Source organism: Theobroma cacao, chromosome 1, assembly GCF_000208745.1.
Source record: "Theobroma cacao cultivar B97-61/B2 chromosome 1, Criollo_cocoa_genome_V2, whole genome shotgun sequence".
Lineage (NCBI taxonomy): Eukaryota > Viridiplantae > Streptophyta > Magnoliopsida > Malvales > Malvaceae > Theobroma > Theobroma cacao.
In genome coordinates, this window is record NC_030850.1 from 4,770,727 (window position 1) to 4,786,989 (window position 16,263).

A 16,263-nucleotide genomic window follows, 5' to 3' on the forward strand; every position below is an offset into this window, starting at 1 on the left:
ATGATTAAGCAAGAAATACCAAAAAATATTTAAAGGGCCCAAGTTTGCTATATGACCCAGCTTTGATCCCACTTCCTAAAACTTTATACAATTGAATTCTTGGGTTACAACCACCGGCCTATGTTAAAAGGAAATTCTACATCTTTGGGCCCAGCAAGAATTTGAGGGAACACTTAACCGAGAATTTTGCCTTTTTTGTTAATCTTCTTTTTAATAAGTATTAAGGGGTCAGCTCAAGGGAATGTTTTCCACTCTAAAAGGTTTCCATGTTCTTCACGGTTTATACTTTACAGTCCAATCAGGGAGGGCCAAAATGCTGTGGAAGCAAGGACAGTGACCATTTTGTTTCCATAGTCATCAGCTTAATCATTGTCTCTGTGATTAGGGTCATAATGGCAATCCACTAACTTGGAGAAGCATTAGTTGGTTTCTAAAAGGCCATTGGGTCTGTTACCTATTCATATTTCATGCGACAGGATCATCTCATTGATTTGCTTAGTTTTCAAATTAGTGAACATTATCAACAATATTGTTTGTGTTACAAAAAGTAACAATGTTTGTTGTGAACTAAGACTCCAACCTCCTTTATTTTCAAGGAGACATGCAAACCAATATAATTTGAATTAGATACACAAGAGCATTGACTTGAAGGTTCAGATTCAGAGGCCCAAGCTGAGGATACTAGAGCCGGTGGTTTGAGAAAATCAATTGCAATGCTAGCTTACCTGTGTACATTCATAATAGCCATGAACAAGTTTGGCTTTGGATTAAACAATAACCCTCTTCATACTAGCAGCAAGAAAACGGGATTTTACTTGAAATAAATATAAGAAAATTGGGGCCGGAACAAAAGAAAAAAGGGTCAATTTTGCTGGTTAAAGAAAATCCCATTACCGTAACAAAGAAGGTACTTGAAAGTAGAGAAAAGATGCTTCTAGTCGTAGACTAGGAATTAGGAAATCGATCTTAGAAAATTTGAAGGCTCGGTTAGTATAACCAAAAGTAGAGATGAGTTAGATAACATTATGGGATCCAGAATCATTAGCGATTTAGAAAGTAATTCAGCAGCCAGCTTACAACATCATATTCTATCAGTGTTTCTTCATTATATAGAATCTTTATTATTTAAAAGATCTAGCATTGCTTTATAGAAAGGAAGTCGTCACCAAAAATTGGGACATCTTGGAAGCAATAGAGATTAAAAAAATATGTAAGACACGGATGCCTAGGGTTATCCATGAATCTCTAAAGTTCATTGCAGGAACTCTTGGTAATTATAATACCTATGCTTTCAGACCGGGGCAGGAGTAGTAATCATGAGATTAATGCTAGAGTCTGAGCCACATACACGAATCAATGACATATTTGCATAATGAAAGTGCCAACGAGGAATAGGTCGTCATATTGAGAATATGTGTAAATTATACAAAGATTTTATGTGTCTTAGACTAGCTAATATGTTTTCAATGCATATCAAGGAAATCAGAGCCCTTAACTCTTTTGTACTTTAGACTGCGACTACTATGATGCTAGCCAACCACTAATTTTCAATACAAGGCTTGTTGGACGTAAGCAGAATACGAAACTATACTTGAATCCTTCGTTTAACCACCCCCATCCCATCCCAGGGTTTCTGGGTGTCATAATATAGGAAATTACTAAGCCTGCAACTGCTGAGCTCTTTTGTTTAGGGTTGGATGCCAGCATAGGGTAATTTATTTTTCTGGTTTTTATGTTTCCTCCTTTGTTTGGACTGTTTTCAATCTTCTTGAGTGTCGTTGTTCTCTCAAGCCAGAGGGTAGGATTGTGCGGCAGAAATCTCGAGAGGTTCCACCATGTTCCCGTTTTTTCATGATGGATGATTCGTGAGGTGACTCTGATTCTGCTTTGGGCACTGACTTCTTTGGGTGATGTGTGTTTTGACATGGTCTAAGGAAATATCGAGTGAAGGGGGAGCACAATCAAATATGCAATGCTGTTGATGGTATGTGCTTTTTCTGAGCTGGTGTTGCGAGATTGTCTCTGTTTTGATCTCTTATTGTCGGTTTGTTCCGGGTACTTTGGCTATGGTTTGTGCTGACATGTGCTGCTAACGAAAGGGAGACGCGGGCAAAGTTTATTTCTGGAGTGTGGAATGAAAGGGAGGCAAGTGTGGGTTGCGATGGTATGTCTTGGCCTTTTCAAATTCATAACATGAGCAACCCGTATTGAACTCTCTTATCCATTATTTTGCTGATGGAGACCTTATTTTGGTTTGGAAATTGATCATAGGGAAGGCCATGATTATGCCTTTGGTCTAGATGTACAGTTTGCTTGAAATTACTCTGACAGGACAGACCCTTGAGGCTTGCTGGAAAGTTTTTTGGTTAGCCAGGAAGCTGCTTTAGTGGCGCTATTGCCCGGACTGGGTACTAGGGTGATGACCCTGGTTCTTTTCTTTATCATTCAATGGCTGTTCTGCTGGATTTTGCTCAAACTTTGGCATATTCATAGCACATTTCATGCTAGGGACTTGACTTGTCCCACATGATCTGGCCGTGCTCCTTCCAGAAAATGGGTAGTTTTTGTACACTTCTCTTTAAGCAACGAAATCATCTTTAAAGCTTTTCAAAAAAAGAAAAAAACAAAAGCCAGCATCTGCCAGCATAAATATTGGTCCTAAAACTTAAAGTCAAAGCTCAACAACCAATATTTTTAACTCAAAACTAACATATGCCCACCTAGCAGAATATATCTATATATATATATCATGTCACGAAGAGCTCAGCAGATACTCAACTACAAGGCAAAAAGCAAACATCGTTGTCGCATCAGATTTCAAGGATAGGATCTCCACCTTATTAATCTAAACCTATTCGATAAGGTAGTTGGATGCAGCAAAAAAGGGCAAAACAACTCGACTGGAAAAGAAAAAGGGAAAACTGATTGGAGAAGGAATACAAAATGGAACAACCAGACTCACAAAGATATTCTGTACGATATTTTAAGTCATGGATTATAGCAAAGTGCAATTACAACCAGATGACCTGTAAATAGAACATATTCATTATATTTTTTTTCTTCTAACTGCCATTTATATCCAGATATAAAACTCTACAGTTACCTAAATTTTGATTTCCATAGAATATTTAAGAGTTTCCAAAGGAGCATGTATTATCAAATGCTTCCAGGTAGTACAGAGTAAATGCTTGCACGATAAAACATCATACAACAAAGTGACGGTTATGCCAATAGAAACAGTATCACGCAGATTGTAAGCTATGGGCTTGAAATGCTTCCTGTAGGCATTTAACGGCACCGTCGTAGTTTAAGAAGCCCATGAACCAAAATTCATGACTATCAACAGAGCTAACTTGGATGTACTTTTCAGCAGGATTGACTCTGCTTGTTGAAGGATTAACTGCTTTAAGTTGATGTAATGGGATAACTACCTGTTTAAGCAGATCAAAGGATGTCAAGAATCATAACTCAGTAAGGTTCTATATAATAAACCAGTATGCCTAAAGTTATTGAATAGATGCAACTTGAACATCATAGAATGGAGTTTAAATAAGATCTCAGTACTACCAATCTCTTTCTAACTGCAAGCATGTAATGCTAACGCCAACATACCTTATAGTAGCTCCATTCAGTCTGGCTACCATTTTTATAGGAAAGTGGACTGTCACTACAATATGCAAGCTTTGCTGTAGATACATATAAAACTCCCATGACAGGACCAGCTGATGTGGATAAGTAACATGCAAATGAATTTTGAAGTTGCTCTTCAGGAACTGTTTCAAAAGTTTGTCTAAAAATTTTCTCATAGCCACCTTCTGCTAAAACCTTTGTTCCCTGAGCAATTCTTCCCATGGCAGCCTCAGCAAAACTCGGGCTTGTTTTTACTGATTTAAGAAAAAGAGGGAAAACTATTTCAGTAATTTTATGTATGTGAAACTGCTTCGAAAGAAAAAAAGGGGGTGGGGGAGCTGGGTTCACATATAAAAAAATTGGGAATAAAGAATATCAGAAATTGCACATTGTATTTCTGGCTTTTAAAAATTGAAGCATCAATAATATCCTTCTTATAATCAAGCAAAAGCAATAAATGCAATAAAACTGTCGTAAAAGAAGACCAAATAGAAAATGGGTTCACAACATGACAAAGATACATAAGATGATTATTTTTAAGGTTATTCGATGTATGACTAAGTTGAGGTAATGTTGCAGGTAAGAAGTTGGAGATGGCCAACATAAGTGCAAAAGGAATGTGATAATTTGGGCTACAATCTACTCATGAAGCATGTACACAGAAAGTATGAATGAGGTGACGCACACTTCCTTTATGGTAGTATGTACTCAAAGAAAGGGATAGTGAATGGGGGAGGACACAACCAGATGTAGAATGAAAAAGCACATCTAGCTTGCTTCTAATTCAAGGTCCAACCAAGAACTTGGAGTACTCTGAGAAAGGAGACTAAAAAGACTCTTGCTAACCATTAGGACACACGGAAGCAGTCTATAACTATGCAAAAGCTATCTCTGGACACTATAGCTTTGCCATCCTGTTCTTTACTGAGCCAATCCATAAGACTACTGGATTTTTAAGGACTAGCTGCTCTGCAAGCAGCTTCACTTAGCTCTCTGACCCCTACATTACCTCCTTCACCAAGCTCTCTCACCCGAGTTACTTCCTTAGTAAGGCTATAAATAGGGTACATCAAGCTTTGTCAAATATTTATTGGCCTGCATCCTTTGTTATACAAAATGCATATCTCATCTCTTAAGCATGATTTATAATATCTGAACATGCAATTTGAGGAAACACAGTACCATAACCATATTTATGGAGAACAACAACCCAATCACCCATCATATTCCATTCTTTTCCACGCAAATAATTACAACACAAATGTTAAACTCATCCAACATTTCACTAAATCAATATTGCATTTCCTTAAAAGATGCTAAAACATGTTAAAGGCTTTGCAAAGTCATATGTATGGACCCCTCATTCTATCCTAAAAAAGCTTCAACAAATCATTGAAAAGTGAGAAAGAAAGAACCAGAGAGGAACATTGAACAGCTTAGAATGAAGTTGATCACTGCCTCTCCCTTTCAATAATCCCAACGTCTAAAATAGTCCAATAATTTCCAAAACGAAACAAGCTGCTTCCAACATATCCTACATTACTCTTAGAACAAATGAGCTGTACAAAAATAAGAGAGAGACAATGATGTAGTTGAACCTTAATAAAATTCCAAATGTTAACTCCTTATGCAATAACTTATATTTCAATTTTCAATAACTACATGTTTATAGTAATAATCAAAATAAAATATATATATACTTCTATTTCATCAGAAACTAAAAAAAATCAAATTATGGAGCACTCAATATATCAATTGTAATCCTGGAAACGTATGAACACAATCCAATTTAAACCAACATGAAAAATTACCTTAAATTTATAATAAAATAAGATAAGAAAGCAATTGAAATTTAAAAAAGGAAAAAAAAGAGAAAAAAATACGGTGCTGCCACGTGTTCCCGGCCAGATCCTCGGCCTTCCTCGTTGCCTCTCCCACCTTCCTCCCCCATCTCCCTAACACATCCTTCATTATATCCATTTTCTCTGTTTCCAATTTTAAAATAAATAAATAAATAAATAAAATTTCAAATAATGGATAATATTTGAAATAAATGTGCAATGGCTTGCCTTTGATGGATGTCGAAGAAGATGCCGGAGCAGGAGCGTGAGCAACGTAAGGATTGGATCCGTTAGGAGCGGACATGGAGGCGCTGTGATCCGCCGCAGGCGATTCGCTAACCAATTCGGGGCTCCAATGAACCGATTTCCTCGACCCCGATGATGTGCGGTTCGGTGATTGCTCGCTTTGAATCTGACTCTCATTTGGAATCTGAGTCTCTTTCTCTTCCTTTTTCTCTGGCTCTGTTGTTGGCACAATTACAAAGCCCTCCGCATCCATTGCGAGATCCGAGTCTTTCAGGTCCGCTTTCGGGTTCGGTTCTTGAGCCGGAGATTGCGTTGAGCTGGACTTCGGCTCGGTTTCCGTCTTCGATTGTTCCATGCTTCTAGACTATTCGAGAAAGAAAAAAAAGGCCGCGCGTGGAGTGGCGCGTTAAGGATTTTTCGCTGCAAGTTTAGCAGGAGGCTGTTATTTGTATCTGATCTTTGTGGCTGGTAGCATTTTCTTTTCTTTTCCCGTTTTATTTCGACTTGTTTGATTGAATCGTATTTGAAAATTTAAATGTTTTTGTAGAAATTTTATTTTTTACTTTTTTTTAAAAGGAAAATTTGGGAATTTTGGGAGACGGGGTTCACCGAGAAGGACGGGGCGATGATGGCCGTCTATTGTGATGACTTTTTTTAGCGCCAATGAGATGCGAATCGACAATTTTGACTGCTGGGCTCATATTATTCCTCAAGCTTTCCTTTTACCCTATGATTATGAATGCATTAAGTACATTGATTTGTTTTGGCCCATAGATTAATGTGTAGTTGCTTTTTCATCATAATAATGCATGCTAATATTGACCCAAGAAAAACATTTAAAAAATGTGTAAATTAATAATTATTCGAGGGAAAATGACCAATATAATTAGGAAAACAAAGAGAGAGAAAGACATCAGATATATTACAACGACAACTATTTGAACACATGTTTACATTACAAAAATATTTGAACTACATAGGTCTCAACTAAGTACATCCACTTAAGTATCCATTTCTTCACATTTGGACAAATTTTCAAAGCCTTTTTCAGGTCTTAACCCTCCAAATGACATATATCCAAGTTCTACTTTAACTATTATTTTTGAATTTTGAAACTCACAAATAATTTTTTTTTTTTTTTTGTAATTTACCAAACAAAAGAAGCGCAAACTTGGTAAAGAAACCATAATAAAAATGACTATCGTAGGATTTTTCTTCTATTTTTTTAACAAATAATTTTGGACAATATAAAGAAGGAAGTAACCATATTGATCTCATATATAGTAACGGTGTATTAGAAAATAACAATCAAAAGGGAGAAATCCTGGTTCCTTAGCGTCGAGCAACAAGACAATTTTGGTATTGAAATTATTATAATTTGAGTTCAAGCGTTATTAATTCAAAAAATTTTTCTAATTTAAATCACGTTGCTAGCAATTTTGAATTAAAATTTTTATATTAATTTTAAAAACTATACCACAGAAAAATGGGATATCTAGAATCCAATTCATGCTTTAGAATCTCCCAAATCTTGTCAACGAAGCAAAGCATTGTCCCCAACCTGTGTTCTCATACCTGAGCAAAACGGAAAGGAAAAGAATAACTTAAGCTGCTTACATGTTTCTTGGTAGCATTCTTGGCAGGGATTAGTGAAAAGTATCAAAACAACTTTTCTGCTTGACGGGGAAGCAGTGGAACAAATACAAGTGACACAGAATATAAACAAGTTAAGCTATTCATGGGTTCGCTGCTGAGTTCAAGTTCAATTGTTTTTTTTTTTTAATCCTCAATTCTAGTGACATATGTGAGGTTAATTGGGTTTTCAAATTCAATAAAATTTATCACTCATTTTTTTATCCTCAATTCCAGTGACATGTGAGGTTGATTTAACTCATTTTTCAAGTTTTTATTTGTATAAATGCAACATGTCTAATTTCAACAATTTTTAATATATGGTTCTTGTTATTTTTAATTTTGCCGTTTCATTTAACCAATTATATAAAGCAAGTATTCAAAGTCATCTTCTTTTTTTAAGATGAAACCCCAATTTATCATTCATCTTTATATTGATGCAAATTATCATTGTGTTTTTTAATTTTGTTAAAAATATTCATAAATTATAATATTTTGTAAAAAATAAAAGAATAATTTACAAAATAGTTTAAACTTTTAACCATTTTGAACCAAATGAAAAAGAATAATGATAGCATTGCATCCATTCAAAAATTAATGATAAATTTAATCCATCATTTTTTAAAAAGTAATAAATTCGATCCGTGTCTTTTTTTTTTTCCCCTTGAAATGAACAGACTAATCTCTTATCAAATAATAGTGGGCTTTCCATTTTTTTCATCATGTATTGTTCATGTTCAAGTCTTACATGTGTTGCGACCTTAAGCCATAATCAAGGAACCAAACCGACAATTTTGGACAGGCTTAAATATATGTTCTACGTGTGACCCAACCACAAGGTTTGGGCTAATTTTATGTGCCACAGATTGATTTCGTACTACTTGACCCGAGCCCTCCTAATAAATGTAATATAAGTACTACACTTTTCTCAATTTAAAAATTTGTGAATAAAATTATTCAAAAAATAATAGACACATTTAATTGCAGAAAATTAAATTAAAATCAGATAACAATGATTGAATATAACAATCTCCAACGCATTGACAAAAATGATTTTTTCTAATAGTATATCAGTAATTGTTTCTTTTTTTAGACTTGAGGTCTTTTTCTTTTAAATAAAAATATCATGTATCAAATAATAAATCAAATATTAAGATATTAGTAATTATTTTTTTATATTTTTTAAAAATATTATTTTTTTTAAAAAACTTTACTTTTAAAAGGAAGTAATATGTTTACTAAATCAACAATAGTTTCTCAAGAGTAAGATGAGCATATAATAAATTACTGAATTTGTCTAATTCAACAATAGTTTCTCAACAGTAAGATGAGCATGTAATAAATTACTGAATTTGTCTAATTGATCCATCTTCTCCCGTGGAAGAGTCTTGGGAGGCTACTCACTTGCACATATTTCAAGAAACTTATACACCGTTTTTTGTTGTATATGTTTATCTTGGTTTATGTACATTTGTCATAGGCTTTTATATAATAATAATGAAACTAATTTTTTTAAAAAAATTAATTTATAATTAATTGATAATAAACGAAGTGACACTTATTATCACTTTAATATTTCCTTTCACTTGTAAGAACAATGAGCCTAATACATGGTAACTCATCACAGAAAAAATAATAATAGAGACAATTCTAATATCATGTTAAATTTTTTAATATGAACACCTAACTTAAAACTAATTAATATATATTTAAAATACTTTTAATTCAATAAATGTGTAATTTTTAAAAAATTTTAAATTTTGGTATATTTCTCCATAAATCAATTTATTATTATATATGTAAGCTTCATGAATAAGGACAATCTAACACCCGATCAAGTCACAAGTGTGGCATACTCATTACTCTAGTACAGATCTCGTGTATTTAAACGCAAAACATAATATAATTTCACTTTATAAGAAAAGACCAGAAAACCTTTTAGATCTATCCAAATCAAATAACAAAACAATCATTTGTGATCTTCCCGACAACATTGACAACCTTGAAAATCAAACAAACAAAATTAATACTAGTCATTTCGTGGGCAGTGTCAATGCTTTTGTTTAGTAAAAAAATCTATTCAATATCTGTACTTTTTAATTTTATTTAATTTAAATTTTATATTTAAAATTAAAGTAATTTAACTCATTAATTTTAAAAATTACGTTAATTTAGTCCTTCCTCTTAACGACATTTAATTTTATTGTTAAAAGATAACGTCAGCAATGATATTAATGTTAATGTATTACATTTGGATGACGTGGCATGCTACATGACACCAAGTGATGATGTGATAATGTCACGTGACACTATACAATGATGTGATAGTACTAACGTAATACTGATATACTGACATGTTAGTGTCAATGACATACTTCTCTTGAAATGGTTATTTCAAATAATAGTTATTCTATTGAACCAAATACAACTTTATCTCAAAATGAGAATAGAGGAAGAATGGTTATTCCATTCTCCCCAACTAAACATGCCTTGAGGGATAAAAATCATAAGTAAAGGAAAAGAGTACCATTTGAACCATATAATCATTGGGATTACAATATCCATCCTCAACCTAACCATCTTTAAATGAACTTCTAACCTCTCTAATGATAACAAGTTGAATATCATTAGGCATATGAGATAAATCAAACCAAGCTACCGCTTCCTCACTCATGTCTTTTGCCTTTTTAGACAATAAATGCGCCACTTCATTACACTCTCTTGAACAATGGAGAATAGCATCACAATCAATGCTCACCATTAGATTAAGGCAATTTTCTACAATATGGCCCAAAACACCCGACAAGTGTCTTCCTTTAATCCAATCAACCACTACCTTGCAATCCATTTCAATCTCTTTCATCATAATATTCTCCCTTTGGCAGCAACGTAGAGACCAAACTAAGGCAATTGATTCAGCTTCCTCCACCGTTTGACCCATGAGCATTCTTCTCGTGCCAGCTAATTCGACCTCCCTTGATACATTACGAACAATAAAGCCAGCTCCTAGCCACTTTTCACTTGTTATCTCAAATATAGTTACATCCACATTCAGTTTTCTTTCTCTTGGCGCTCCCCATTTACATGTTCTATGTTATTAAGAGTTCGTCCTCCTTGTCCTTACCCCATTAATAGACTTGTATTGCTCTATCAAATTGCCAACTAACTATATTACTTGCAGCGGCTCATAACTCTTGTTCCTGAAAATCTTCATGTTGCGTGCTTTCCATAAAGCCCATAAGACACTCACAATTTCTTCTATATCTTTTTACTCCATTATGTGAAATAAATGAAATATCCAATCTTGCATAGAAGAGAACATCAACTCTAATTGCCTAAAATCCCATTTTGAAATGAACCATACTGCCCTAGCTAGCGGGCAATAGCAGAGACAATGGAAAGCCGTTTCCATCTCATTGTCACAAGATGGACAATTAAACTTAGTAATAATGCACCTTTGAGTTAATGCTTGACGGGTTAGGAGAATACCGTTAATTGCTTTCCACAAAAACAAAATGACTTTCCTTGGTATGTTTAGATGCCAAATTTGTTTCCAAAAACCCATCATATTTCTACTTGAACTTCCAGCATCATGCAACGACATAGAAGAATGAGTCATTTTATACCCCAAATTTACAAAGTAATAGCCATGTCTATTATAAAACCAAACTCGTTTATCAATAGGTCGTCTACAACTCAAAGGAATTGACAAAATCAAACCATACTCATAAGGAAGAAATAAAGTGGTGATTTTCTCTTCGTACCATGTCATAGTTCTGTGATTAATCAACTCCGACACCCTCGTACCATCATCAATTGAGTAATCAAAAAAAGTGAAAAGCCAAGGTGACTCATATGGAATCCAATTATCTTTTAAGATGCTAATACTTTGACCGTCACCTTACTAATCCCTTGCTAATTAGAACATGAATATCATTATTTTATTATATTTTTAAATTTTTAAATATTAAGATTACAAATTTATAATTAAAATTTTATTTAAATTTTTAAATTTTAAATATTAACTGTTTATAATTTAAAACTAAAAACTAAACCTTTTTATTTAAATTCATTTTTTCTTTTCTTCCTTCTCGTCGGCCGACCACATTCCATTTGCATGGACATTTTGGCCCATCGCTTCAGTAGTTGCTACCATCTTTCTTTCTTGATCGAGATCAGATGTAACTGAAAATATTCAAAGCTTGAAATTCAAGACTTTTAGGACTAGACCAAGCGCCTATGCTTTTTGTAAGCGTCTTCTCTTCCAAGAAACCACAAAAACTGAAACCAGCATGCCAAGTTGCCAATTCGATGACACCAAACCAAATCCAACTAATCAACAACAATACAATCTGACATCTTTAGCCTCCCGAAGTTTCTAATTCTACAGCATAACATAAAATTCTAGAAGGGTTTCACCACATGAGATATTTGGGGATCTTTATCCCATTAGCATCAATAATCGAGAACCCAACTCATATTCTATCCAGAAATGGCAAAAGCAGATTTTGAAACCGCAATCAAAATAGGACCTTGGCTATCTACTATTTACCAAACAAGAAGAAGCCAACAAAAAGAAAGAGAAGGAAAAATGATATGGTAACACAACGGAGCGCCGATAGGGTAGGGGAATGCCAGATCAGTAGCTCTCGCGGCCAAATCCAGCCGCGAAAATACCAAAACCGCTACTTCCCACTGCCACTGCTACCGCCTTCTGCTATTTTCGACCGTGCAGAAAATGCAGTGAGAGAAGGAAAGAGGCAGATAGGTAGAGAGAGAAAGAAGTTGAGAGAAATGAAAAAAATATAATTAATATAGCATGATATTTTTAAAATTGACAGAAGATATTTTTGTCTATCAATATTTTTAACCTGTTGCTTACCTTCGGTAACAGTCAATACTGTGGGAGGATCTGGTAATAGCTGTTTCCTTTTTCTCGAAATAGTCATTCTTTTCGATCAAACAAAATTTTAAAAGAGGATTAAGAATAGAAGAGAATAGCTATTTCATTTTTCTCATCAAACATATTTTAAAAATGTGTTTAATTAAAAAAAATAAAAATAAAATAATTATTTTGTAAAGATAAAATAAAATATGAATAACTATGAATTGTTTTAATATTTAGTTAGTAGAACTAATTTTAGTAATAATTAATAAATAAGTGAAAATGATAAAATATTATTCATTAAAATACTTAATTTTTAAATTAAAATATTTATAATTGTAATAATTTATTAAAATATCAATAAATTGTTAATTAAATGTTTATATGATTATTTATTTTAATTTGCAAAATATTAATAATTTATATTTCATTTAATATTTTAATAATTTATAATTAAAACATTAATTTTATTATTTTATGTTTAAAATGTTAATAATTTAAATAATTTAAAGAAAAAAACCCATGCTTCAAATGTAAAAGTTTTTTCGCTTTGGGACCGCTTTCCCTGGCCTACCTTGCAAATTGCAATCTCCGGTTCTGTTTGTTGTAGTGGTCTACCTTGGAAATCCCATGATAAAAAGAATGCTTGAAGGGATTGTTGACAGTATTTAATCATTAATATGACTTCCTAGATGGTTTCTTAAGCACATGCACAATTAATCAATGAACATAACGCTCCAAAGCAGCGTATTCTTGCTTTCCTAAACATAACTGCTGAGTGATGACTAAGACCACTATGTTCATAAACCCAAAAATATTTTGCAAATGCTGTAACTGGCTAGCTGCACTCTGAACTCATGACTTTAATAAAACCAATAGCTGGAACAAAAGGGTTCAACTCTTTTTCAATACTTTCTGAATCAATAATGATCAATACTATGACGATCTATTTCTACAACAAATTAGCCTAAAAAATAAGGCTTGCAAAAAAAAGAAAAAGAAGCAGAGACAAGTAGAACTTAAAGTACCTGCACTGCTTAAATCTATATTCCTATATATACTCTGTTTTTTCTAGTCAAATATGGACTGAGACAGAAGATCAACCTATAATGCAGCCTTTGGTCCTAAGGCAATCCATGGGTCTTGTGAAAACATCTCTTGAATTTTCTCAATGAACTTGAGCATAGTCTCTTGGCCGTTCTCATCTGTCACAATTGAACAAGGTGACATGAGAATTTAGATTACTGAATTTGTGACCTTGATCCTTGAGAGTTGAAACATATTGCAATGGTGAAGAAAGTTCTTTTTTTCTTTTTTTTTTCAGTAAAATTTTCCAGTAGTAATACTAACCGAGTTTTGGTACAGTGTGCCCCATCGAGTGATGAATAACAGAGGGCTTCACAAATGATTTTAGTAGCGTAAAGCCCACTTCCTTCAGGAAATCCTTTTCTCCTAATTAACAACTTGACATTATCAGACAATAATAGAAGATTTTCAGGTAACACTAGCTCCTTAATTTTTTTTTTTTGGATCAAAAGTCAGATATAAAGAAACTATACATGCGACTTATAAACAAACAATCATCAGGAATGCAGAAAGAAAATTTGCATCTAATAAGCGTTTAAGTTTATTTTCTAAGAGTAAAAACTGCAAATATTAGGATAGAACCTTAAAAGTGTCAGGCTCTGAGAATATTATTCAATTCTATTACAAATTTTTTGCAGCTAAAATGTGATTGAGTGGATTTTACATTCTGAACCATGTAGTTAATTTGTTCACTTTTCCAGAAGATCATAATGAGATAGAATAAACTTTTGTGCAACTTTCCTGTGGAAATTAAGATAAAAGAGTATAAAAATGTAAGCCAGGGTAAACCATAAGCTTCTTTGTCATCCTAAAGTTGAAAAGGTTTCTGGAGTAAAACAACAAAGATTGCATTTTGAGGAATGCATGGACTCGTTTTACTTAGACAGACCCAGTTTAGGCTGCTTGCGGTCTTTGCCTATCACTTAACCACAAAAATCTCTTGCATTCTATGATCTAAACCTAAGAACTTCAACTGAAGGACTAAAATTCGAAAGCTTATGCCAAGGTTTGTTGTGTTAAGATGCTTTAAGACTTCATTTACTATATATCTTTAAAGATTAATACAGATTTACAATCTGTTTGCCTAAAAAAGAAACTGCTAAAACTAGGAGATGTTGCTAGGACTCATGCTTGATCAGCACATAGTTGGGGCAGCAACTATACTTTTTTGTGGTATCATAACTAGCATTGGAAGGTCCTCTGCTTCTAAATTAGTACCAACAAAAACATATTATAGCTTTTTTGCTTTGGATTAGCATTCAAAATTGCCTGGACTAATAAAAAAAGATGATTCTTCTTGCCCCTCTGCATGATCTAAGCTCTAGTTCAAATTCAAGCAGTGTTATGTGATGTCTTCTTACATTCTCCAAAACAATCAAGATTCTGTTGTTTGGCTCCCTTCTAGTTCAGTCAAAATCATAGCTTCTGATGCAGGTAAGTTTTAGTGGATAAAATCCTAAAGGAGATTTGAATAGTCGCACATGGGTTTCAAAATTCTGTTCCCAAGCAATCTTATGTTGCTTATATAGCCTTTCTGAAAAGGCCCACTACAATTCACAAGTTAAAAAAGAAGGGGTTATCTTTAGGGTTGTGGAGATTGGCAAACTAAATTCTGTTGGGTTAAATCAGCATTGAAAGGAAATAGTTGCAGAAGCTAGTCCCATATTGGCCTGGAATGTTTACATTTATCAAACTAGGAATTGCCAAAATATCAAGATGGTGATCCTGTCTCCTAGTGAATTGTAGTAGACAATGAAGCAAGTATTAGTCCTCAGCTTACCGATCAAGTGGAGAGAAGGGCACGCAACTGGAGCTGAAAATGCATTAACAAGCAACTTAGGCGGCCCATGCTTCAATTCTCGAAGTTTAAACCCTGATATAATGATCAGAAACTTTATCTTTGGCACTTTTGTGAAAGCAACACCCTGTAATCAGAAATAAACGACTCCAGTCATTTACAAATATCATTATCCTGATTCTCACAGAAATTTCAAAAAACTTTTCTTGCTTCTCTGACAGACCTCTCTTTGCATCCAAGGCAATACAGCTGCTAGCATTCCGCCCTGAAATCCATGAACTTGGCCAACTATTAATTTTAAGAAAAAGGAGCTTTTTACAAGATTTCAAGTTTCAAATAATTTTACCTGGGAAAACCCCAGTAGGCCATCAAAGGGACCATGCTTAACCATATAATCCTCTATATATGCAATACACTCCTCAAAATTTGAACACTCCACCTGAAGAAAGGAAAAAGAAATAAAATTCCAATTCTCCAAACTATTTTATCATCAAAATGGTCTAAAAAATATAAAAAATAACTGCTGTTGTATGCTAGAGCGTAAAGAAAATTTGCAATGATTATTAGGTATTAAGCTGAATGATCAAACCTCATTGACTTGATACCATTCATAATAGGGAGGGCCATAAAGGCCTTCAACGTCAGATTTCCCTTTGGCAGGGAATGGGGCGTCAGGAAAATCAAAATCAAAGTTTTCGAGCACGGCAGCTGGCCATTTTCCGATCATTTTCTTCAGGATTTCACCGCTTGTTCTGAATCCATGGAGGCATAGAATTCTGGGTTTCCTCCTCCGCATTTGACTTCCCAGCATCTCCTCTTCTTTCCTACTATTCGTGAGGTAAATTTAATGTTTATGATAAGAAATAATTGACGCCTTGAGGGGGCTTCATTCACAGAATTCCCTTCCATGAGAATGAAGTTGTTGGGTTGGCCTAGAATTTTGTTTTGGCACGGAATTGAATATAAAATTTCAGTGTCCGCTTCATCATGGAGTCGGAGGCCACTGGGCTTTTTCAGCACGTGCATATTCTTGGATCTTATTTTTCCTTTCAAGCCCGCTGTTGATCTCTGGAGGACTTGACACTTTCTAGGAAAACAATAGAAAAGAAAGAAGAGATTATAGAAGCTTTTTTGAGCAATTCACG

The 16,263-nt window shown here is 34.0% G+C and overlaps 2 protein-coding genes across 4 annotated transcripts; both read right to left on the reverse strand.

The window, feature by feature from the left end:
- Positions 3,083 to 6,229, reverse strand: LOC18611485 (GLABRA2 expression modulator). 2 transcript variants are annotated; one of them, XM_007047760.2, is made up of 4 exons: positions 5,700 to 6,228; positions 5,514 to 5,615; positions 3,613 to 3,884; positions 3,083 to 3,431 (listed from the first exon to the last, which is right to left on the reverse strand). In XM_007047760.2, the coding sequence occupies exons 1-4, from the start codon at positions 6,070 to 6,072 to the stop codon at positions 3,243 to 3,245; spliced, it is 936 nt and encodes a 311-aa protein (XP_007047822.2). In that variant the 5' UTR covers positions 6,073 to 6,228; the 3' UTR covers positions 3,083 to 3,242. The 2 variants fall into 2 exon arrangements, with proteins under 2 accessions (XP_007047822.2, XP_007047823.2); XM_007047761.2 differs by lacking the exon at positions 5,514 to 5,615 and having other exon boundaries at positions 5,700 to 6,229.
- On the reverse strand, positions 13,061 to 16,194 carry LOC18611487 (esterase CG5412). 2 transcript variants are annotated; one of them, XM_018114653.1, is made up of 6 exons: positions 15,708 to 16,194; positions 15,465 to 15,557; positions 15,342 to 15,383; positions 15,101 to 15,245; positions 13,585 to 13,678; positions 13,061 to 13,439 (listed from the first exon to the last, which is right to left on the reverse strand). In XM_018114653.1, exons 1-6 carry the CDS (start codon positions 15,927 to 15,929, stop codon positions 13,436 to 13,438), a joined length of 600 nt encoding a protein of 199 aa, XP_017970142.1. In that variant the 5' UTR covers positions 15,930 to 16,194; the 3' UTR covers positions 13,061 to 13,435. The 2 variants fall into 2 exon arrangements, with proteins under 2 accessions (XP_017970142.1, XP_007047825.1); XM_007047763.2 differs by having other exon boundaries at positions 13,585 to 13,686; positions 15,708 to 16,187.

Excerpts from the sequence above, each read along its gene's own strand:
- LOC18611485 (XM_007047760.2), bottom strand. The coding sequence starts at position 6,072 with ATGGAACAATCGAAGACGGAAACCGAGCCGAAGTCCAGCTCAACGCAA. Across the intron at positions 5,616-5,699 it reads TTCTTCGACATCCATCAAAG|AGAAAATGGATATAATGAAG; the intron begins GCAAGCCATTGC and ends AATTGGAAACAG. Across the intron at positions 3,432-3,612 it reads CTGAATGGAGCTACTATAAG|GTAGTTATCCCATTACATCA; the intron begins GTATGTTGGCGT and ends CTGCTTAAACAG.
- LOC18611487 (XM_007047763.2), bottom strand. The coding sequence starts at position 15,929 with ATGCTGGGAAGTCAAATGCGGAGGAGGAAACCCAGAATTCTATGCCTC. Across the intron at positions 15,246-15,341 it reads TGCCTTGGATGCAAAGAGAG|GGTGTTGCTTTCACAAAAGT; the intron begins GTCTGTCAGAGA and ends TTCTGATTACAG. Across the intron at positions 13,440-13,584 it reads GCACACTGTACCAAAACTCG|ATGAGAACGGCCAAGAGACT; the intron begins GTTAGTATTACT and ends CAATTGTGACAG.